Consider the following 24,633-nt stretch of genomic DNA (forward strand, 5'->3'; position numbering starts at 1 on the left):
ACGAGAAGGTATTTAGCCACACGATTTTGTGAATATTATAGAGTTGGAAATTACATGTGTTTGCAACCATGAGGATAGATTATGAAAAGAATAGAGTTAAAGATGACACCACGATTTTGCACAGATGATGACAAGGAGGACACGGAGAAAGCCAAGAACGTGGATCATTAATAATTTGGTTTTTTCAGGGGGTTGAGGTGCTGGGAAGTGCCACATCTTCACTCAAGGTTTTAAAGTTCAATACATCTAAGGCCATAATTTGACCTTGAACTTAACCATTCTTTGCCATAGGCATTTACGCGTATAGAATTAATAGCTCAGGAACAAAACCTAACTCCCTGGAAATGTGCACTCTTAAAACGGGTCTTTCTCTTACAGGCACCTTTTTGCTATTGCTAATGTTGCCTACACCAAAATGATGGATGCCAAACACAACCAGTGCATTATTATCAGGTGAGACTGTGAAAAGAGAATATATATGTTTCTATTTATTTTATTTAGTTTTCTATGGCGTGAACATTACCCTAGTGTCTCAGAGTGCTTTAGAATTGAAAGAATATACACAGCATACGTTTTGGGGTAAGTCAAGAATATATACACTATACTAAGATAAAATGGAGAATGTGAAAAAATCCAGTCTTGTAGCTCAATGTGTGTGTGAGTGAGTGTGTGTGTGTGTGTGCACCCCTGTTTTTTCCAGTTTTAATTGCTGTAATAAAAGTGACTAACATTGGGTCAAGGGGGCACCAGATGCATGGCCACCAGAAGTTGAAGCCCTTCAGTTGAATGCTGGAGACCAGAAGATACATATGTCAATTTTATCATAAATTAAGACCACACCTCGTAACCAATTGTGACTGAGGCTTCACATGTGTGTTCATTTGAAATTGACGCCTCTCTTCTGTTACTCTGGAAGAGTTAATGCTCTCTTGACTGTCTCCTGGTGACTGTGGTTAAGCACGTGATTTCCCGATAGGAAGGCTTCACTCATGTGACCCCTGGAGACATGTGACTCTGGGCAATGATGCTGAACCACAGCTGGGGACTGCGTTCCACACTAAGAACAAACAGCCTCTGATATCATCACTTGCGTCACTCACTTGGAACAGACATACTCTGACGTCACAATTACTCTCTCGTCTCAGAGCTAGTCCTCATCTCCTTTCCTTGTAAAGCAGAGCGTTTGTCCTGTAAGTATCGGCCTCTCAGCTAAGAACTCCGGCTTCGATGCATACTCCTGTCAGTCATACACCCCTTCATCTGTGTGCTCCCATCAACCAGCCCTCAATGTCCAGCCTCGATGCAGTCTTAAGCTGCTGACCTTTACCTCAGTTTTTGAGTTTCAGACCTGATCTTCACTCCTCCTTGACTGTGATGGCAGTCACTCACCAAGAGTTATGAGTGACACCACTATGTGTTAGGGTATCCAGTCTCAAGCCGTGGTAAGTTTGTTCCTTACATGTCACCGTTATCTGTGACCCTTCAGGCCTGCCTTATCTCAAACCCCCATCACCCTACGCTGGTTCCCACAATGCCTTGCTGCCTGGATCCCAACCTTTGCTTATCACCTCTGCTCTCACACATGAGCATTCAGTGCCAGCTTTAAATCCATTTAAAGATTAAGTTGGACTCACCGCTTCTGCGCGTGGGGATTCCTTAGGCCCTAATTACTTCATTAGCACATATGAGGGCACCTTGGAATACGTGAGCTTAGAACCTCAGGAAAAAGGAATTACTTTTTGATCCCAAGCCCGCAAATTTCACAATTACCGATGACTGAATCTGCTACCCCCAGTGTGCTGGCCTACCTACCGGCGATTCCTAGCTCAGGCTGGCCAGTAGGTCACATATGAGAGGAGCCTTTAGAGCAGAGGGTGAGGGAGCGAGGAGCAGGCCGATATATTTAAACCAGGGCCTTCATCGATAGTCCTTTTGCACTACAACAGATTAACAAGGCTGTGATTGCTAACACCGCTAGGAGTGGTGGTTAATGAGCAACTGAAAGATGACCATTAAATCTTTGTGATGGGCCTTCCACTGCGGGCACACAGGTCACCACGTTTTTAGTAACTTTTGATCTGTTTGAGCTGCATACAAATTTTATTTTTGCTTAACTCTGCAGATTATGCAGCAGCTGATGAATTGTGTTGCAAGTTCATAATCATGCGAAAAGAGCTGACTCGCTCAAGTGTACCAAGAATAATGTAACCTTAGAACTCCTCAAAAGTCCTGCATTATGTTGCGACTGATACCCTGGTTTGCCGTGTGTTGAGTTCGATGTAGGTCAGTCAGCACCATACTCCACATGCGCTTTCCCCTGAGGCAGAGTGCTGCTGGCACCATCAGGCCTCTCGCTCTTTATGCTTCTATGTTAAAATATAAACTACAGATATATTGTGCTACTAAAATAATGGCCAAAACACCAAGGGTCAAAATATTGAGAAGATAAGGGCATTTATTGTAAGTATATCTTTACAATTCTTAATTCCACATCTTTGTACCTTGAAAGTATATCTGTTGTCAATTTACATGTATTTGGCGTTAAGTAGAGTAAACCTATACTTATTTATATACACATACCTTCTTTCACATTTTGGTCGTTAATAGTTTGTGGATGATATCCTGGTGACATGGTATTGTGGAGACTTTATTGAGGTGGAATGCCCTCTTGTAGAATCCACAGAGAGTGATCACTACTCTGGTGATAAGTTCCATTCACTTGAGGGGGGATCGCATGGGTTCTCGGTAGCCAAGGGAAGCTTGCCCTGTAAGGAACATTCAGTAATCCTATTGCACCATCATTTGCATGGAGTCCAGCAGTTACCACCCCATCATTATGATTGAGTGAAGGAAATGCAATAGCCAATGGTAGCTTGTGCTGTCACAAAGGTCTTCTAGGTACCGTTGCACCTCACGAGCATACATGGAATCCTTGCCCAAATTCCAAATGGAATACCATGGTGATCTAATTGACAGTTCACTTGCAGTGGGATTTGCCGGTTACAATACAATACAGGTACATTTAGCCCAAAGCTTGCTGTTGCTTTGATACATTGGATCCCATACACTGGCTATAGTATTGCAGCAGTTAAAATAATATACTATCCATCATATCTGTATTTTCACTACACAGATTCCTGGAATGCACGTATTAGGTTTGATGTGTAACTAAAGACCCCTTTGGAGAAAATTTGCAATGAAATTGGAGCAACCGGATATAGAGATTTATCAACCTGACTAAATTTGGTGTTAGACTAGTGGTTAGCTTTAGGACGGTTCTTCCTTCAAAGTGAAAGGATGCATTCCCAAATCATGGCATCCAATTCATTCTTTGGACAATTAATCTTATCACAGTTTAGTGATGACGCCTGACTGTTTGTTTGCTTGTTTTCAGCGGTGAAAGTGGGTCCGGCAAGACAGAAGCCACCAAGCTGGTCCTGCGGTACCTGGCGGCCATCAACCAGAAGCGTAACATAACGCAGCAGGTATGACTAGAACAAGCAAGCCCATGAAGACAGGAGTCCATGTGACATATTCCCATGGCTTCTGCTCTCAGGGCAGACAGAGGAAGCAAAAACGAAAAAATAAAAGAGATGAGCTTTCCTGGTATTTTGTGAAAGCTCATCTTTCTTTATTCAAATCACTGTGCTCAGCCAGGATACATGGGTGTTTATGATCAAGCCTTCATGGTACATGGGTAACAGGATCTAACATAAATGTGAATGAGACATAAGCTACCCCTCTGAGTAGGGTTCTTTTCACATGTATTTATTTACTGGGCTTTGTAGAGTGCTAAATGCAACCCCCTGGCCTTTTCAGTGGACTAGTCTTGTGCACTTGTGGGTGTAGGTAGGTTGGGACCCGACATTACAAGCAGAGAATAAAGAGATGATATGGCGGCGTATGCTTATATATTGCTAGAGCAGAATTACCCTTCCCCCCTGATCTGGAGTTGCCAGAGGACTCCAGAAGTTACTCTGTTGGCAGTGGACTGTGGAGCTGCAGGCATGATAGAGCCTGACGCATTCAGCTGAAAGATGTCAGCACCTGGCATGTAGAACACGTTAAAAGCTTCCCAAAAGAGGAATCGGGTTCTTCCTGATTGAATGGACACTCCATCAGGACCAGGAGTGCAGTTTCAAACTTTTGTGAGAGTGTCGGCTCCTGTGTGCATAGTTATCTGAGACTATGTTTCTTGTGTCAGGTATACTTTGCTAGAATGGAGGTGTCTAGTTGGCTTCAGGAGCTGGGGTATCTGTTCAAACTAAAAAAAGTAGTGCTGAAAAAGTGAACCCTTTTCGTGCGTTAGATATACTTTGCCACAGTGGAGGTTTCTAGTCGGCTTCAGGAACTCGCACACCTGTACACAAATAAACAAGCATTGGCATAGCCAATAGGTCTCGCTTTTGGGACCTTATAAGTGTTTAGGCATGCAACAGTTGATGTTGTTGCACCAAGGATATTGTGCTGGATAACTAAACACTTATAAGGTCCCAAAAGCTATGCCAATGCTTGTTCCGGACTGCATTGACAGCAGGCACATCGATGTGCGCGTGCTCACACTGCTCACTTCTCACTAGTGCAGAAGTTACGGCATGACGTCATGCCAGGTGAGCGTTGTAGGGGAAGGGAAATCCTTTAAAGAGAGTCAATTTCTCTCTGGATTTCCCTCCTCTTTTTGAAACTCGGGAGCAGCAACATTGTCGTGGTGTCACCAGGGCTTTAAGTGAAAGCTTTTTCGATATTATATACAAGCCATTGCTGCTTATTTATGTTATGCAACTAACACCCATTGACAAAGCCAATAGTCCTGACTTCTTATAGGTGTGATGTTGCTTGTTGTATCCTATATCTGGATGCAATGACAGAAACAGCAAAATACTAGTCAGGCGGCACACTATGCTAAGCACAGATTTTTAGCTTAACGTGTGTTTAAGCCACGCCCTTAAATACATTGGCCACGCCCCTTTGAGTAGCCCCCTAGTTTTTTCATCCCAATTCAATCCCTGATTGCAGGGATGGGAATATGTATCTAACTAGGGTATTTTGACACTGGCATAGCAAATTGTACCCAACTGAGGCAACTGAGAACAAGGCATGCCACTGTACATGACTAATGCATTTCATTACAAGAAGACACAAACTATTTGTGTTTTGTCGACGAGCAACAAGCCTCTGTTTTGCTTCCTGCGACTGTTCACATTTTATTCCCCAAACTTGACGTGCTGCGTAGCCTGTGTGCCTTTATATGTTGCCTTTGTTTATTAGCCCCTGCATAATAAAACCAGACATGTAATGTGTCTTTGCTAATGATTTTTATCATGCAAGTGTAGACATTTCTGTGGCAAAGGGCAGAGATTCAAGTACTGCACCTGTTAAAGATGATGTTGATGAGTGTAATTAAGATGCCTTTGAAGAAAGCATCGGCAGATGGGGCGCTTTACACATATTGCCTTAACAGAATCAGTGGGCGAGAGTGAGTGAGAGAGAGTGTGTGCATGTGCAGGCAATTTGGTTATATTTTTAAGAATTGCTCAACTGTTAACTGGTGAGACATTGTTATATGTCACCAACAGTTAAAGTACTCAAGCACACTTGAAGGGGGTGTCACAAGACTGCATTAGGAAGCCTTCAGTACCATGCATCAAAGGTAGGTAAAGGGAGCATTACATGCCTGCACAACCAGTCTGAAAACGTCCCACTCCAGTGAGAATGACTGTGGCACGGTCGGCAGTGTCAATGCGAGCATTCAACACCCACAAGGGAAAGAAACGCGTGCGACATGTACACGTTCTCACCATTCGCAAGCCTGTGCACACTGCTCCTTCACCAAATGCCATTATCTGTATATAAGATATACAAAAACAAAATGGGGAAGCAGCTACCATAGCAAGAGTGAAGCCAAACCATTCTAAATTGAAATCTGCATGGAGACAAAAGCGTCCGGCAGCCATATGAAAGCGTGCCGTGCAAAATCAGGTGCCAGCTACCAAAGCTAAAGTAAAGGCAAGCCATCCTAAATTGAAAACGGCATGGAGTAGGAAACAAACGCTGCCGGCAGCCATATGAGAGCGTGCCGTGCATAAACAAAATTGGCTGCAGCTACTATACCAAAAGTGAAAGTAGTGGCAAGCCATCTTAAATTGAAAGTGGCATGGAGAAGGAAACAAAAGCTGCCTGCAGCCATATGAAAGCGTGCCGTGCATAAACACAATCGGGCGCGGTTATCATGCCACAAGTGAAAGTGCGCAGTAACACACACTGATATGAAATTAACTAAGGGAAAGAGAGGGATAGAAAGAGGGGGTGCAAGACAAACAAGGGGTTGAGGATACCAGCAACGGGTGGGGGGGAAGGGGGTAGAGGAGATCAGTGGGAGTAGAAAAAAAAAACAAGACTAAAACAAGACGCACGGTCGGAAGACGCGCTCTGTGGGGGGGGGGGGATGTTAACTGAGAGGGGGGCCAGTAGGTGAGCCTGCGAGTGGTGCGCGCGGCAAAGGAAAGCCATAAACCATCACAGGTGCATCAATTATGGATGGTTTGTTTCACTTCCACTGCAAGAACAGCGTTCCCCAAGGTCCTTCAGTTCCAAAGTGCACACAGGGGTGTGTACAAACTGCAACAACAGCATGACTTGCATTCGGATGGCATTGTCTGGTCCCACAGCCTTTTGTGAGGCCACATTCAGCTGTTTAAATAGGGCAGGCTAGAGACTGCACCCCTGAAGGTGTGCACAGCGGGGTGGTGAGGTACACGGTTCCGGCGAGCAGTAAAAAAAAAATGCACTACATGCAAATGTAACCCCTTGTTCGTTACCCTGCGTGTGATTCAACGTTTCTATCCTAAAAGAGGCGCCTGCACCCAGGAACAGTACAGAAAACACAGTGTGAGAGTACAAACACACACCAAGCTCGTATGAGCACGATCTGTTATTTCAGCGTGGATGATTCTATTTAAATAGGCATCAACACAAGACATTTTGTAGAGAAGGACACTGTACCCATTGTAGGAAATAAATAGGAAGTTCCCGCCTTCAACATGGCCTCCATTCATTGCACATGGAGTACAGCGATCACAGAAAACAAACAGCGAAGCGGAAAGCTGCATTGCATCTGGTGCAAAATAAATTAAAATTTACCGAAAGAACCATCCACGAACAAAGTAGCACTAGAAATCACGGAGCCGTCCGAACAACAGCCCGGGCTGCAATCACCAGGGGAATGTTCAGAAAGCTGAGCATCACAAAAGCAACAGTACGTCAATAAATCCCACTAATGGCGTCGTAGTATTTGAGTATTGCAAAAGGTGCGTGTGAAGCTTCAGCTCCACAGACTTCTAACAGCTAGGATACATCAGGAATAAAGACTATCTCCAATCTCTGTGCTGTGACACACGTCTTCTCTCTCAGGAAAAGACCCGGTTTTTGAACACACAAAGAAACGGTGCTAGGAGCGAGTGCTCCTGAAAGTCATAACAAGCCCGGGAGTTGTGTGCGAGCGCACGCACACAAAAAAAAACACGCGAGTGGTGCGCGCGAAAGAAGAAGAGGCATAGCGAGCATTGGAGAGGCGGAGCGAGGTGTGCAAGGCTTAATGAGCCTTGACAGAAACCCACATGGCGGCTGCGCGTGTGCACGCGCGCGTGACCGCAAGCTTGAGGTCAGCAAAAGCCTCTGGTAGCACTTTCAAAAGCCACTCAGTAAATTTCTTGCAGCGCATGCGCTGGCTCAGCAAGACCTAGAAAGTGGTGTTGGAAAAGTTGACCCTTTAGTAACCCTGCATAACATTTGTCAGAGGGTCACAGGGTAACCAGAGAGACTTACAATGGATCCTGAACAACTGGGCCAAGTACCCCTTTAGCACTTGACTCTCAGTAGTAACATGGGTCAAGGAGTCCAAAGCTTCTCGTGGGGTGGGTGGTAGATACAGAGAGGTGAGCACAGGCTCACAACTCATAACATGCGCAGCAGCATCTAGAGGACAGGCTTCAAGTGCTTCAGAATGCGACAGCTCGCCTTCGGTATTTGCCAGTAAGAATGCAGATTTCTCCTCATCTGCGTGCTCTTCACTGGATCCCTATTAGGAAAAGAATCTTGTTCACATCTGTTGTTCTAGTGAAAGGAGCTCTTTACTAGACTGGGGCATTTTATCTACGAACCAGGTTCAAGTTCTAACAAATTATTAGTAGTGGCTCCCAGAATTGAATGTGGTAGAATGGGAGGAAGGTCTCTTACCTATCTAGGCTCAGTAGCATGGAATCAACCACCCCTAGAGCTTCACACATTCAGTCATGTTGCAGATTTAAAAAAATGCTCAAAACCTGGCTTTTTGTGCAGGATTAAATGTAAAGTGCTCCACCTTTTCTCTACCTTGCTACACGCCTGGACACTCCTTGGAAAAGCTGTGCGCGAGATAAATCATCAGCAGCAGCAATAAATTACTGTCCCGTCAAATTCTTACTTTTATGAAAAAAGAAGTATTTTATTTTATGGCTACCACCACAGCGTAGAAAACAACATTCACAAACAACCACACAGTCCTTCTGAGATCAGGGATCTAGTGTTTCTTAGGTGGTTTCCTGAGTTGCAATCCCTCCTTGCTCTAGCGATAGTTGTTATTCCCCATTCACTGTAGGTGACATCCAGGGTAAGGTCCATTAGTAGTCCAAGTCTCAAGAGTTCCACTCCGACTCTGTATTAAAGTCAAAAGTGTTCCAGTCTTGAAGCGTTATCTGGCAAGCAAGTTCCCCTGGGGCTGACTGGCCTGAAATCTGTCTTACTCGTACCTGCAAGATTGGTGTGACCAGAGTTCATTAGCATGCCCCTTCACGGGGCCCAGAGCAGTAGTGGCTGTTTTTGGTGTGTTTACTGCACGCAGCCCAGGCGGGCTGGGCTTGGTGGTCCTAAAGTACCTCACATGCGGTGGTGCAGCCGCAGTGACCAGGGGTTCTTCTTGGCTCTTCCAAGCTGGGTATGTTCTTTGGTTCAACCCATGGTGAGTGGGTTGAGGGAGTAGTGCGAAGGTCCCTACACAGATCTACTGTCAATGTGCATGTCTGCAGAGGTCCCCATGGCAGCCTTTCTCAGGTGACCCTCCCAACCAGGTCACATTTCTTGCTTAGTCCCAGTGACCATCTCTGGCATACTGGATCACTGTCTCTCTACTTCACACAGATCCAACACAATTGGAAAAGCAGATTCCTTCACTGCGGCCCCTCCTGGCATGTGGGGTCGCCGGGTCACCACCACACACGTTACAGCCCACTCAGCACAGCAATCTGTTCATGGCAGCCCCTCCTGGCATACAAAGTCGCCGGTTCCTCACTGCTCACGAGCATGACCCATTTGGCACAGCGACAATCACTGCTCACTTCACATCAGCCTCCTCTGGCATATGAGGTGCTCCAGGGCAGGTGGTCTTGGATTCCCTGGGTGATGTCTCCTCACCCAGCTTGGCCGTCAGTCCTGGTCAAAGGCAGACGTCTTGCAGAGCTTCTCCTCTTTGCACAGCCCTAGTAGCTGCTTGGCAGTTGACAATTTTTGGGGTCTCACTCTCAAGCTCCCCTTGTTATACTTCATTTCCAGACACCAAATGTGATTTAGAGTCTGAGTCTTTGAAGTTTTTGTTGGGGGACTGCTTCCTTTTGAAGTGTCCACTCCTCTGTCATTTCTTCCACCAGAAGGCAGTCTGTCACAACAGGAGCAACTCCAAAGCTGATAGCCTCACAACACAGGCCATGGGAGCGAACAGAGTTCACACCTGGATGTCAGCCAGAGTGATATGTGTATCAAAAGGTTAGCCCAGGACCTCAGCCCTACTCTTTATGATTCTCTTCTCAGACTAATCTCCTTCCTGAGAATTGTCAAGCTACTTCCTTGTGACTTCTCTGTGAATCAAAGAGCACCCTATGAAGTTTGCTGGGGGAGCCTGGCTGTCCCCTCTTTAATATTTCTCACCCATCTTAGAAAAAATATAAATAAACAAATCTGTCTGGGGGATTCCTCTACCTCTCCTCTTCATGATTCACAGTGCAGCCCTGGATCTCCCAGAATGGAACCTAGAGTCCTCCATGTATTGCATCATTCACAGGCATTTACACACCCTGCACATGCATACAGTTTAAATGCACTGCAAAGCATTACATCCTTTATGTACAGTACCACTCACAGGCACCTATACACCCAGAGCACAAAGTATCAGGAGCATAGAGGGAAGACAAGGGCAGAGGGGGACCCGCCACGCACAAATTAGCTCAGAGAACACAAGGCAGTTCAATTCAGGAATAACGCAGTACTGTGCAGTGCCTGTATGCATATGCATGTGCTGGATGTATGTGTAGCTCAAAAACAAAGCAACCCCGATATCCACCACCCCAGAGACACAGATAAATATCAGATGACTCCTGCTGTCATTGCCAACTCTAGGAACCCGTCCAAGCTCTGGTAAAACTCACAGTCAATCAAAAACAGGGATGTATGTATAAGAGCATACAGTGTCAAGGGACAGACTGCCCAAGGCAGGGTGCACTGTTTAGTGACATATATAAGCCCTTTTTCCTTGATACATTTGCCTGTAAGTTTACAATGGCAATGAAACATGTCAGCTGTTCCTAACATGGGCTAAACATGTTATTTCGTTTTTTTTCTATGAGCCCGGGGCACAAATATGAAAGAAGCCTAGAAATGCCATGTGGACTCATTTTTAATTTTCCTCTCTGAGAGTAATGGACTAACTTTCGCAATTTGAGGACCCAATTACATTTCTGGCACATAAAAGGGATGTGCGAGTTTAAATGGAATATGTTATTATAGATAGACACACTCACACTATCTGGGTTTTTTCTGTTTGAACAGGAAAGTGCCAATGATGACAAAATGAGCCAGTTGGTAAGCACTAGCCAACAGGCTCCAGGTGGTTTCTTCCAAGAGGCACTTTTTAAAGAACGTCTCCCTCACCATAGGCGGTCTGTCCCTTGACATTCAGCACATGCATATGCATACAGGCACTGTACAGTACTACGTTATTCCTGGATTGAACCATTCACAGGCACACATACACCTAGCACCCATGCAGAGTACACAACACAAATGCACTGTGCTGCTCTACATCCTTCATGTATTGCACCACTCACTGGCACACATAACCCCCGCCCATGTATATAACATACAAGCACCACATAGTACTGCTTTATCCCTGTATGGTACCAATCACAGACACAGAAACACCTCGCGCATGTACACCATTCTTGAGCTGTGTATTACTATACACCAAATTGATGTAGGCCAAGGGTGAGTTAAGCACACAGCAGCTGAACTTTAATGAGTGAGCCTGTAGGCGACACTCAAGTGAAACAGGTAAAAATGACCTGTTTACTTGTACTGATCACTACACAGTATGCCTCCACCACCACACTCGTGCTGCTTAAATCCTGGTAAAGTAGCCTTTCACCACTATGAGGGTAGTGCTTTGGGCACCCTTTGTGGTACAACAAGTCTGCAGTCCTTGAGACAGGCCTATGTCATGGGGGCCACACATGATCTGTGTTTGCCTATGACAACAAAAATCAGTATTAGCGATGCAGATATCAGTACAGTTGGGGTTCTCAGGGCAGGCGTACATGTCCATTACCATGTGGAGGACTTTTAGCCCCCTACAGCATTCATTCTGTTCTTGCATTTGTGATTTTCTATCAATATATCAAGGGTGACTTTATCAATCTACAATAATCTATTCACTTCATCGACCTGCCCCTGCATTGTAGGATAGGTACATATTTACTGTGTTAATGTGTTGGAAAGTGGATTATTAGTAGTGTCAGATATACATTTACCACTGGCAATAATACCACTAACACAATCTATGGCCCAGTATAGGTCTTAGAAAATTATTCCTATGCTCAACCCTTGGTAGTTTGACTGTGAGCATGCAGGCTTTACTTTAAAGACAGGTATGTAAAGCATTTAAAAACACCAAGTCAGTAAATAATTAAGACACAACAAACAATAAAAATCCAACACCAATGTATAAAAATAGGAAATATTTTTATCATTAAAATGACACCAAAACAAAAAAAAATCACTGTAGGGAACAAGAGTTATTAATGATTAAAAATTAAACACTTTCTAGTGCTTAGAAACCAATTGTGTCACCTTTGGACTTTTGGTTGCCTCTGACAGGGACAAATTCACACTTAGCAACTTCTCTGGGGGATTTATCTCCAGATGTCGTTCAGCCTCCTCCAGCAGACCGGATTCAGTGAGGAACTCTTTCCTGAAGTTCCTCTTGCGGGTCCAAAGTGTCCAAAACACAATCCAAGGGTCTGGAATCTCCAAGACGATCCTTGAAAGTTTGGGACATCAGTTCCCACAATCCACGTAGACAAAACCCTTACAAATCCACTTGTTGTAGCTTGCAGGGAGTCCACTCTTTAGTCCTTTTGAAGCAGGTTTGATCCACAGGGCTGTAGTTTCCGATTGGGCAGCAGGCGCAGTCAGTCAGAGTTCAGGGCCTGGTTGGTGCAAAAATCAACTTTCAGCAGGGATCCTTCTTCTTTCTTAAGGTTCATGCAGCAGATCTGAGAGGTACTGCCCCTCTCCGAAACTTATTCAGTGTTCTCTGTGGTGAAGCAGGAGGGCACTCCTGTCCAGTGAGGTACAAGGCAACACAACAGAGCATGACCAATTCCTCCAAAGTGTGGCACAATGATCTCCCAGAAAGCACTATTTCTCCAAAATTCAATTTGTTAGAATTTTCAGCAGGGAGAGACGGGATGGTAAGAGAAATTGTTGCCTATATGGTTCCTATAGCTGGGGCTTGATTGGGATTCCTACCTTTGGGATGTCTGAGGGCTAAACAACCTAAAACTCTTTTGGCAACTCACAGGACAATACAGTCTGCAGTGTACTGAAATATTCTGTAAATACAATTTCGCAATGCCTCAAGAACCCCACTTGCCATTGAAGCAGTGTGTGATGGATACTGTTTTTTTAAACAAAAATCAAAACAAGCCAAAAAGAAAGGAAGGTATTATTAGAAAATACTTGGCTAGATTGGTTGAGTCTGTCTCCATTAGTAAAAATACTGAAAATCTTTTACTTCTCATCAATGAATCCACTTCTTCCTGTTTCACTAACTTATTGTCCACTTATATAACCGTATGAAAATGTTTCCTTTGGACCAATTTAACCTAATTTGCCCTTTTTTGAACTCTACCTCTAAGTTACTTGTTATTGAAAACATCAACCAATGAGCAGAAAGTTCTTAAGAAAAAAAATAACGGCTTCTGTAATTTGTTGACATCTTCAAACTTGAACCTTGCTTAAATGGTCCCACTTACACTAAGGGCCCTATTCCGATGTTGTGCGGAAGGGTTCTGAATCGGATTTGTATTTGCCGAATCCGATCCGGAACCCTTGCTTCTGACCGAATCGGACACATTTCCCAACGACCGATTCCGATGCCTGGAAACCGTTAGGGCTGACCGAATCGGTTTCAATAGGCATTTGGGCAGGTCACGTCTTTCAGAGCCGAATCGTACAGCTTTATGGACTCGGTTTTACGAGTGATTGAGTACGTTGAACGATTCAGACAGCTGTTCCAAATCAGTTTCTCCGGAACTAATCGGCTGCTGGAATCAGTCTTTGAAGGCCCATAGCAGTCCCCCTTCACCCGGGGCACTCCGAATTGGGCCCGTCGGGATACCCAAGGGACCTCCTTTTCCAACCATGTACAGTGTGGCAGGCACCATGGAGTGCCTGGCACACAGTGCAAGGTTTTCCCAGCCACCCATTTCTTCAATGGGAGCCAGTGTTCTTGTTCAGAACAGAGGCTCCCATAGAAGTCAATGGGAGTCCGACTGACTCCTATCCGGAAGCATCAGGATGCAACCAAATCGCTTGGTCAGACTCCCCTGAGCTGAATCGTTCAGAAAGCATTCCGGAACCGATTCAGTTACAATGCTTTCCAAACTACATCGGAATTGGGCCCTAAATGTCATATTCTTGATCATGTGTGGACTTATAACATTGATACAGGCGGCCTTTTGGTTAAACCTAACCTGTGGTCTGGTCTTTTCATCATCAAATTTAAGATCAACATGGACTGACTTAAATCAAATCGATGAAAGAACTTATCCAGACTCACAACTAGAAAACATATGAATCTGACCCATTTTCAAGAAGCATTAATACCAAAAAAATGCCACCTTTTGAAAACAATGCGAAGGACCAATGTACTGCATATCATAATTGGATTACCAAAGAGAGTAATGAGTTGGTCCTGGTGCAGACCACATTAGGAAGCAGAGATAATCTGCTCCCTGGTACTCAACCATAATGAAAAGTCATAAAACTAATAGAAGGCAGAATGTAAGTGGAGATGTGATTATGATAAATCATTTAGCATTAATTATGAAAAGGCGATGGTGGGATATAAAGACAAAAGATCAACCAAACAAAATGTATTTTCAGATAAAGTTGCAATATCTCACTATATTTTTGAGATAATTTGAGATCCATGAGGTGACCTTAGAACAATGCTGGATATCATTCCATTGCAAGGATCTATGTCATATTATAAATAATGGTTTAGTTGATAACATTCAGCATATTAGACAAGTAATTGAAAATGAGAACTTCCCTCAAGCTAGCATGGAACATAGCGATGGCAGGTTATCTTTTTCATCTTTAAAATCTTTAGCTGTACAGCATCTCCATGAAGCACAACGCAAATTACTCTTGGTCAAACAGCCAGGCAGAAAGACTTTAAAACCCTTGGAAACACTATTTCATGCCTCCTTGGAGCAAGGTTTCATTTCATGTTCCTTTTAAGCAGCCATGGTTAACCCAGTTCTTAAAATGATGGGTGAGTACCTGATGGAATGAAACATTTTCACTCTATCTCCCTCCTGACAACGGCTGAGTCTGGTGGCTTAGTGGACTAATGCGTCCATTGTAGGGGCCTGTGTTTGGCCATATGGTGAGAGGTTCAAATCCTGGCAGGTCCACTTAGCCTTTCATCCTTCTGAGGTTGATAAAAGTACTGTTGGCTAACAATAAACAACTGTTATTCAACCCCACAATGCCCATGGGTGAATGTGTGCTTTACAAATAAGCATGTGCTGGTATTTAGGTGGGCTCATAGTCTGAGTACAATTACAGAAATTATGTAAATTAAACAAAGGCAGCATTGGTTTTACTCTTCATAGTATTTGAGATAATTACTGCTTATTTGCTCACAGATAAGTTCTAGACATTGATTACAGTAAGGACTGCAGGGAATTCCACCATTAAGGCTGACCAGGAGCTGTATATGTATATATACAGGTTATAACCTTTAGATTAAAAGTGTTTTGCTAAAGAATTTACATAGATGGTGAAGCAATGTCTTTATAGGGCAGAATCCTGAGATACTCCAAATGTTAAAGATGCTGCCAGAGCTTTAAAGTGAGTGCTTTACCAAATCAATTCAGAACATAGCATAGCATAGCATAACATACAATGACATAACATAACATCTCATAACAGAAACGTCTCACAAATCCCAGATGAGACCCCATTAGAGTATTATCTGAGAGGCTTCATAGGAGAGAAGTATTTCTGACCCCTGAGACATTGATTAATAATGCATCAGGCAACCTAAATAGATTACAAAATCAGTGGATGGGTTTCTGGGAGTGGTAGTAAAGTCAGAAGGGGAAGAGGCCCTCAGCACCCATGAGAGGTGGTTATCAGAGTAGAATGTGGGCTAGTGCAGTTATGGAGTGTAATACATTTAGTAATTTGGAAACTGAATAGTTGTATGACGGGGAAGATAAACTAATAAGCCAGTTAAAGCTGCTCTAAATTTTAAGAAAAAAAGAGGGTGGACAGAGAACAAAATGGTCGGCAGTATGAAAAGCTTGGAAAGTATAAGAATAATGAGGCGAGATAATGATGTCGAGTGATGCTTAGAAGTTAAGGAGAGCTAGTGGCTGACTGAAGGGCATGACTGTAGAGAGGCTAGAGGAGAAAGAAGAGGATGAGAATTAAGATTTTGGTAACCTATCTGTACAACGTTTGGAAAGAAAGGAGACAGGTAAATACTCTAAAAGGTGGCAATTCAGAAAAATTGAGTGGGGTATTTTAAGAATAGACAAAAGTGGTGTGGTTCAAAGAGTCTGGAAATATTTGCCATGGAGAAAGATTTAAAAGCATAGCGAGGCAGGGAAGTAGAGGATACACCATGGGATAATGACAAATGGAAAACAAGCAGTTAAAGGAGATAACTGTCTATCAGTGATGAAGCCTGGAAGCAGAGGTGCAGTGAGTGCTGTAGAACCCCCAGAATAAACATGCTGTGTTCAGAAGGTGAATGAGCAATTAAGAGGCCTTTAATTTCTTTCAATCACATTTGCTGTTCTTCAAATACGTAGTCAAATGTAAAGCCTATCTCTTCTGACAACTTGCTGCTTTTCCTTTTGACATTGATATTGGAGTTTACGTTTCTTTTACTGCAAAGTGAGAAGATTGTCAAATGAACTATGTGACATTCTTATTGTCGTACAGGGAGTGTGAAAGGAAAGGCTATGGGATGTACATTTTTTTTTAACACAACAAAATGTAAATACCTGCAAATTAACTGTACACATATTTCAGACTATATCAGCAGTTAGGATAGCACAGCTAAAGCACATGTTTTTGTAATTCTGAAGTGTGACACAAACAGGTATTTTAATCGGATCAAAACAAATCAATACACTTGGTGATGCACACATGACATTTTTTCTTTAACCTAATTCCCACATATTATCTTTGTGAACCACATAGTTTTACCTGTCTGTGCAATTTTGGTGGCCATTTCATTGGAAAATGTGCTATCTGTAAATGACAGTGCACTACTAGATCTTGCATTAGTAATGAAAACAGAGGTGACAAGACTACAAGCGACTGGTGTGGGTTAAGGAAATGAGCCACACATTTCTAAGTTTTATAGGTATATAAACAAACTGTTATGAAGGTGCAAGGGGCTGGAGCAGGTGAGCGGGGAATAGAAGATGACTTGGTAGAGAAAACATGTGGTGTGTTTGAGAAGACAGTAATACTTCAGCTGATCAGCCGAAGGCAGAGCTGATTTATCTGAGGTGTGAAGAGAAGGAAAATGTGTGAGATCAGGGAGAGCAGGTACCTATTTCTAAATTATTCCAGCACGTTAAGGAGGATTTGAGAGCTTGAATGAGGCCAATCTAGGATGGTTATAAAAATGAGCACGCAAATTGCTGATGCACTGCAAATTGAACAGTGGAGGGAAGACCAGATGCAGCTGCATTTGGGTGGAAAGAGGAAAAGGAATCAAGATAAAAGTGAACTTAGAAATAGTTGAAACAGAGCTAAAAACAGTAGGATATGACGTTATGGTAAGGTAACGGGGGTAAGCGTGCTATGCAGAAGGATCAGATAAAGGGTAGTGCTCAGTGCTATCTAGGAAGATATAGGAAGGAAGGATATAGGAATAACAATGGGGAAAGTGGTAAACATCAGATCAAGAGATGATTGGAAAACATGACTACATGATTGCATTACACTAAATATGTTCTCATCAGTTTGAGAGACCCTTTTTGATTACTCGGTGTATATGTAACCAGCAACATACATAAAAATGTGATCATTTTCATTCTCATTGGGTGATGGACGTTTAGAAGGGTTGCCACTCGGCCCAATGTTTTGATACAATGTAAACGCTACAATGGTTCAGGCTCCTAGTTCAAAGAAGAAACATTTGTGACTTCAAATGATTCATTTCAATGAAATCATTAAAAAATCATGAGATAATTCAGTACTCTTAAGAAATTATCAAAAGATATATTTTGCATTAATAAAAAATTCCAAATATGAAGTAAATCAAAAGGTGTTCATAAAGTTACACAAACATATGTCAATAACAAGGGCATACTATAGTGTAAACATAAATAATAATAGTGGCAAAAAAGGAAAGAAATATATACAATAACAGGTTTGTAGAATCATAAAAACAAAAACACTCAATGCTTCCTCTTATTTTTTGCCAAATAAGGCGTCGACGGCGTTTCGGCCATATTCATTTATCAGGTCATCATCAGGACAGAACATATAAAGAGCAACCATCAGTCGTTCGAACAAAGCTGGTTCAATCTCAGGTAACAGGAAAGCGCAAGAATTGCACTGCGATTCATTCAGGATATAATTTGTGCAAGGCCAAAATAAATTTGTCATAGATGGGGGACTATTGAAATCTTAAGTTATGTGGTCTTTCCCAGATCCAATCCATATACTTTGAATTGCTTGAGTCAAATTCCACTCCTCTTGTCACCGCATTCCGAGTTACACAAATTAAGCAATTCAAAGTATATGGATTGGATCTGGGAAGGACCACATAACTTAAGATTTCAATAGTTCCCCATTTACGACAAATTTCTTTTGGCCTCGCACAAATTATATCTTGAATGAATCGCAGTGTGATTATTGCGTTTTCCTGTTGCCTGACATTGAACCAGCTTTGTTTGAATGACTGATGGTTGCTCTTTATATGTTCTGTCCTGATGATGACCTGATAAATGAATATGGTCAAAACGCCGTCAACGCCTTCCTTGGCAAAAAATAAGAGGAAGCATTGAGTGTTTTTGTGATCTTACAAACCTGTGTTTCTATATAATTGTTTCTTTTTTTGCCACTATTATTAATTATGTTTACACTATAGTTTGTCCTTGTTATTGAAATATGTTTGTGTAACTTTATGAGCACGTTTTGTATTACTGCATATTTGGAATTTTTTACTAATGAAAAATATATCTTTTGATAATTTCTTAAGGGTACTCAATTATCTCATGATTTTTTTATGGGATTATTGAAATGAATCATTTGAAGTCACAATTGTTTCTTCTTTGAACTAGGAACCTGAACCATTGAAGCATTTATATTGTTTATTAGCCCAAGGTTTGGGTTACAGGGCTGTCCCTGTTTGTTGTAATCACAATGTTTTGATACGCTAGGTCGCATTAAAATGTTGAGTCATTTATAGGCCGAACCTTTACCAGGTCTGTAGACAAAAGCTCATATAAAGTCATGGAATTCCTTTACAAAGCTGAGGGCAACTAGAAGAAGGATGCAACAAGATACATTCAGTGAAGGAAATGGAAAAAGGAAAATTAAAAGGGGGAAAGGACAGAGAGACAGAGATAAAGTCAACAGAATGAGCAAACTGCACGATGGGTGGGTGGATGGATGGGAAGGTGAAAAGACAGATAAACTAATGGATGGTTGGAAAGATTTAAGGTCGAAAGGGGCTGATATGGGATGGATGGATGGATGGATATGAGAAAGAGTGAAAAGGTGGATGGGTGAACAGATGGCTGGATAGATGGGTAACACAGTGGATGGGTGGATGGATGAATGGATTGGTTAGTGGATGAATTACATTTATGGATGGATCGTAGAAAAGATGGATGGATGAATGAATGGGTGACAGAATGGATGGATTGGTGATATGATGGATGGCTGGACTAGAGGAACGATGGATGGATTGAAAGCTAGAAGTATGACAGGTAGGGTAGATGATTAGGTGGAAGGAATGATAGATGGATTGAAGGAAAGATGAAAAGGTGAAAGAACTCTTTTAGTGATAGTTGGGGTCCTTCACTTTACTTGCTTGGTGCCGTTAGAGATATGAGGCATATTTACTAAAAGTTTATGCAATGCAGGGAGGCAAGCAAAGTTGCTGTGCTGTGATGCGTGAACGGGAGAGAGCTGAACAGTGTCATATCTATAAAGATGGGATGCTTTTCAGCTCTCCATCTGTGCTGGCGCACTTGAGGCTGCCTAGCACCAACACAAGCACCCTTTCACCTTGCTGCAAGGGTGCCTGTGTTACAGGAAGGATTGTTTTTGTGCAGGAAGTAATCAATCAATCAAGTGGTACTTATGTAGCCCTACTTATCTCCCGAGAGGGTATTCAGGTGCTGTGCTGCGGTGTCAGTCAAAGAACCTGGCCTTGAGTTCCTTCCTGAAGGGAATCAGCAAGGGTGAAGTTCGGAGGTGGAGGGGAAGGGTGTTCCAGGACTTGGCGACGAAGTGGGAGAAGGAGCATCTTCTTGCTGGTAGGTCGGTGGAAATTTAGGCGGTGTTCATGTAGGCGGGTCCTTGGTCATGGCAGGCTTTGTAGTCGTGGATCAGGAGCTTGAATTTGCATCTTATCTGGATGGGGAGCAGTGGAGGTCTTTCAGGTACTGGGTGATGTGGGTCTTCTTTGGCAGGTTGAGGAGCAGTCTAACTGTTGCGTTCTGGGTCGTCTGGAGTCTTCTCATGAGTTCGGGGGTGGTGCCTGCATTGAGTGCGTTGCCATAGCCCAGCTGGCTGGTGGTGAGGGCCTGCATCACAGTTTTCCTGGTGCTGATGAGGAGCCAGTTAAAGACTTTGTGGAGAATGCGTAGAGTGTGGAAGCAGGCTGAGGCGACAGGGTTGATCTGACATTTTATGGTGAGTTGGCTGTCCAGGATGATGCAGAGGTAGCGGGTGTGGTCTTTCGGAGTGGGGGTGGGTCCGAGTTCCGATGGCCACCAGGAGTCGTTCTAGAGTGAGGTGTGTCTGCTGAAGATAAGTACTTCAGTTTTGTCCGTGTTGAGCTTCAGGCAGTTGTTCTTCATCCAGTCTGAGACGTTCTTTATACAGTTGTGGAAGTTGATTTTCATCGTGGTGGGGTCCGCTGAGAGCGAGAGGATGAGTTGGATGTCGTCAGCATAGCAGACGATGTTGATGCTGTGGGTTCTGACGAAGTCCGTGATGTAGATGTGGAAGAGGTTTGGTCTGAGGGATGATCCTTGAGGGATGCCGCAGATGCTGCGCTTGGCTCGAGAGGTGAAGGGAGGGAGACGGATTTTCTGGGTGCGCCCCGTGAGAAAGGATCCCTCTCAATCCTTATAAAATACGATGCAAAATAATGGTTATCCTTATACTTTCTTTGGTTTCGGGGTTCCACTTATTTGGACCCACCAGCCACTGATTGTAATGTGTGGGATCAGCCGTCACGTGGTCAAGTCTCCTACTAAATATTGAGTAAGCATTCCCTGACTAATAAGAAAGTATTGCACCACTCTCTGGACTCAGGGAATAGTCATAAAGTGAAGATGGATCCTTTTATAGTGCTGAACTGTGCATGACGTAGGTGGTCAGTTTCCTTTCTGAAGTCACTAAAATCGAAGTATCCTGCAATGCTAGATGCTTAAATATAGATACCCTTGCCCTGCTTCTCACTTCATCACATTGCGTGACTCTGAACTAATCTTCAGTGCCTCTGTGCTTCACCGTCAACTGCTAACGCAGGCTCCCAGCCTCTCCCAGCCAATCACAACGCTGCATGAGCAGTGTCGTGATTGGTTTGGGCGGCCTGTTTGACCGCTCAGGCAGTACCTAGAAGCCTGGGCATGTTCTCCACGGGGCTGTCCAACACAGTGCCAAAACCACTCCTCACCGTGCTCAGCCCCGCCCAGGTGCGCAACGCCCATTGGGCTCAAAGGGCTTCAGCCCCCCCCCGTTGTGTGTGGCAGCCCGGGCTGAGGCAGCTTCCCGGGCACACACACAGCGGCACCCAAGTACTTCACAGGTTGTTTTTCACCCCTTCTTAGAGCTCCTACATCTTCACTCTGGAAAAATTACCCCCCCTCCCGAAATTTTTTCTTAGCCCCCTCCTGAAATTTGGCTCTAGTTGCGCCTCTAGCCCCGCCCCGCCTAGACCTGGCTCCAATCACTCACAGAAAATTAAAATGATAATAACGGCTTGTTATTGTAATTTTATTTTTATTTTTTACACTGCTGAAGTAGCAGTGGGGCGACGCTCCTCTGCCTTAGTGGAGGAGCAGCCACTGGTCTTACATTTAAACTGCCTCTACTCAAAGAAACTTTGTTTCAGTCATTTTGCTTAATTTCTCTTTTAAAGAAACCTGTTTCTCTTTTGTCTTCCATCTGCCATTCTTCTCTATCCCACCTTGTCCCTTTCACCCCTACGACTATGGAGGGAAGTGAAAGTTTGTCAAAGTAGGAGCACCGCCATAAATCTGCAGTGCGAGCAGCACCCAACTTGCAGTTCCCCTACTCTGTTTAGTCTACGGAGGCACTTTGTTTACAGCAACGGGCCTTAGCTGTCTCCGCAGTTGTTTATTTTGACCTCACAGCTGTCTACCACAGGGCCATCGGGTTAAACTGATGTTCACTTGACCAACTCTGACTTATTTTCCATACCTTAGTACCACCATCCAGGCAAGGTAGTCCCATGTAGGAAGACATCACAGTGACTCTGACGTAAAGGGACAAAATGCTCTGCACATTATGGTCATTGTTTTTTTTTTTTCAAGAATCACATTGCCACGATACAAGTTTGCTTCACGAAAATAAATAAACTGAAAACATCAAACTTTACTTATTTTTTATTTTATTTTTGCAAATTTCTAAGGCGCGGACATGGCCCAAAGGCATCAGAGCGCTTTACAACAAGCAGGATACAATAATTTCTAAACTTTTATATGCAATTACAGCTATGTTCATAGTTTTTATGTACTTTTATGGCCTATTGTTTTTAGACCGAATAAAGTTTGAATTGAAGCAGGATACAAGGGTTGCAGCGGGTTACAATACTGGTAATTAAACTTGTCGTTTACAATGGTTGGTGCTTGCAGGAGTTATCACAAGAAATAATTACAGCAAACGAGCAAGGAAGATACACAGTAAATGCATCAATGTAGGTGGTCAATCAATCACTCAATTAGGACTTCATAAAGCGTGGCTACTCACCTGTGAGGGTCTCAAGGCACTGGGGGGGCTGCTGATCCGTCTGGGTGTGGAGGTTTAGTCGAAAAACCAGGTCTTTAGTTCCTTCCTGAATTGAATCAGCGATGGTGAATTCCTGAGGTGGAGGGGCAGGGTGTTCCAGGTCTTGGCGGCGAGGTAGGAGAACAATCTGCCTCCTGTTCTGGTCCTGTGAATCTGTGGATTAGAGGCCAGGGCAAGTTGAGCGGAGTTGTCTGGGGGTGCGAAGATTGAGAGGCGGTGGTTCAGATATGCTTGTCCTGCGTCGTGGAGAGCTTTGTAGGTGTGGGTGATGAGCTTGAAGGTGATTCTCTTGTTGAATGGGAGTCAGTGGAGTTGTCTCATGTGTTGAGTTATGTACTGGTTGGGTGGTCGTAAAACCAGGACAGGTTGTAAAACCAGCCAGGTCAGATCTTAGTGGGGGAAGTATATAAGTCTGATCGAGGGTGAATCAACCAAGATGTCTGTCAAAAAGGAGAAGCTTGAGGTCCCTTTTGAAGGTTACTCAGCAGGTGGTTAGACGGAGGGAGGGGGGCAGAGAGTTCCAGATTCTAGTTGCACTTCCAGAGAAAGATTGGTTCTTGTATTGTTCTTTACTAAAGGTGGAGGATTCCAGTAGCAGGGATTTGGCATTTCTGGACCCCTGTTTGCTCCTGAGATTTTCAGTTTCTCGTTTAGATAAGAGGGTGAGGAGGAGTGCAGCGCTCTGTGGGTAATGCAAGTAATTTTGAATTGGGCCCGTGCTTCAATGGGGAGCCAATGGAGGGCTAACTTGGCTGGGGAAATGTAGTGAAATTTCATGAGGTCTAAAACCAAGCGTGCTGCAGCATGTAGTGTTGCACTCAGTGGGCCTAGGTGAACCTTGGGAATGCCTAAAAGAAGGGAAATTCCATGAAAACGAGAGACTTCACCACTATTTTGAGGTTTTATTCCGGAATCAATTGTCTGATGTCCCAAAGCTGCCTAAGGTGGCGACATGCACTGTTGTCTATGACTGCAATGTGGCAGTGCAAAATCAGATGATTTTCATGGGTGATGCTGAGTCATTTGGCATTCTGAACAGTGGCGGGGCAGTCATCCAGGGTTTGATGTTTGGCCATCCATTTTTGTACTGCCGCTTTTGCTTACGGAGGTGAGATCAAAAGAAATTCTGTTTTAGTTGGGTTGAGTTTTAAATGGTGGTTGGACATCCAGTTTTGAATCTTTAAGAGTGTTTTAGGAAGCAGGGTAGCGTCTTCTGGAGATGAGATTTTCAGGTATATTTGGGTGTTGTCGGCATACAGGTGCTGGAACAAAATCCCAGAGTTTCTGAGAATCACACAAAGAGGTTCTAGGTAGAGATTAAAGAGGGTTGGGGAGAGGATCGAGCCTTGAGGGCACTCTCTTGGAGAACAACGACTGGTCTCAAAAGTGAGTTGCCCAGTTTCACATTTTGGGAGCGGTTCAATAGGTATGAGAAGAACCAGTTGAGGACAGTGCCTCCACATCCCATTTGTAGTTCAAGAGTACAAAGAAGGTCCTGATGGCTGACAGTGTCGAATGCAGCAGATAAATCAAGGAGGACCAGGAGGCAGAAGTTGCCGGATTCGAGGATTCTGAGGGAGTGATTAACTATTTGCCAGATCGCAGTTTCTGTACTGTGACCCTGGTGGAACCCTGATTGGAGAAGGTCTAAGAGGTTGTTTGTTCGAATGTATGAGGCCATTTGGGACGCTACACAACTTTCAATGACTTTGCATTGGAGAGGGAGTATGAAGACGGGGCGGTGGTTGTTTTTTCAAGAGAGGGTTGATTTGACCCATTTTTTATCATTTTGGGAAGAGG

General features: G+C 43.7%; 1 protein-coding gene across 1 annotated transcript in view; it reads left to right on the forward strand.

Moving 5' to 3' along the window:
* Positions 1–24,633, forward strand: part of MYO15A (myosin XVA) — a 1,126,038-nt gene that overhangs the window by 64,561 nt on the left and 1,036,844 nt on the right. Inside the window, exons 5-7 of the mRNA XM_085631315.1 lie at positions 379–453; positions 3,395–3,485; positions 17,334–17,339. Coding sequence (XP_085487441.1) covers positions 379–453; positions 3,395–3,485; positions 17,334–17,339 — 172 coding nt within the window. The remainder of the gene's footprint in view (positions 1–378; positions 454–3,394; positions 3,486–17,333; positions 17,340–24,633) is intronic.

Source organism: Triturus cristatus, chromosome 10 (assembly GCF_964204655.1).
Source record: "Triturus cristatus chromosome 10, aTriCri1.1, whole genome shotgun sequence".
NCBI lineage: Eukaryota > Metazoa > Chordata > Amphibia > Caudata > Salamandridae > Triturus > Triturus cristatus.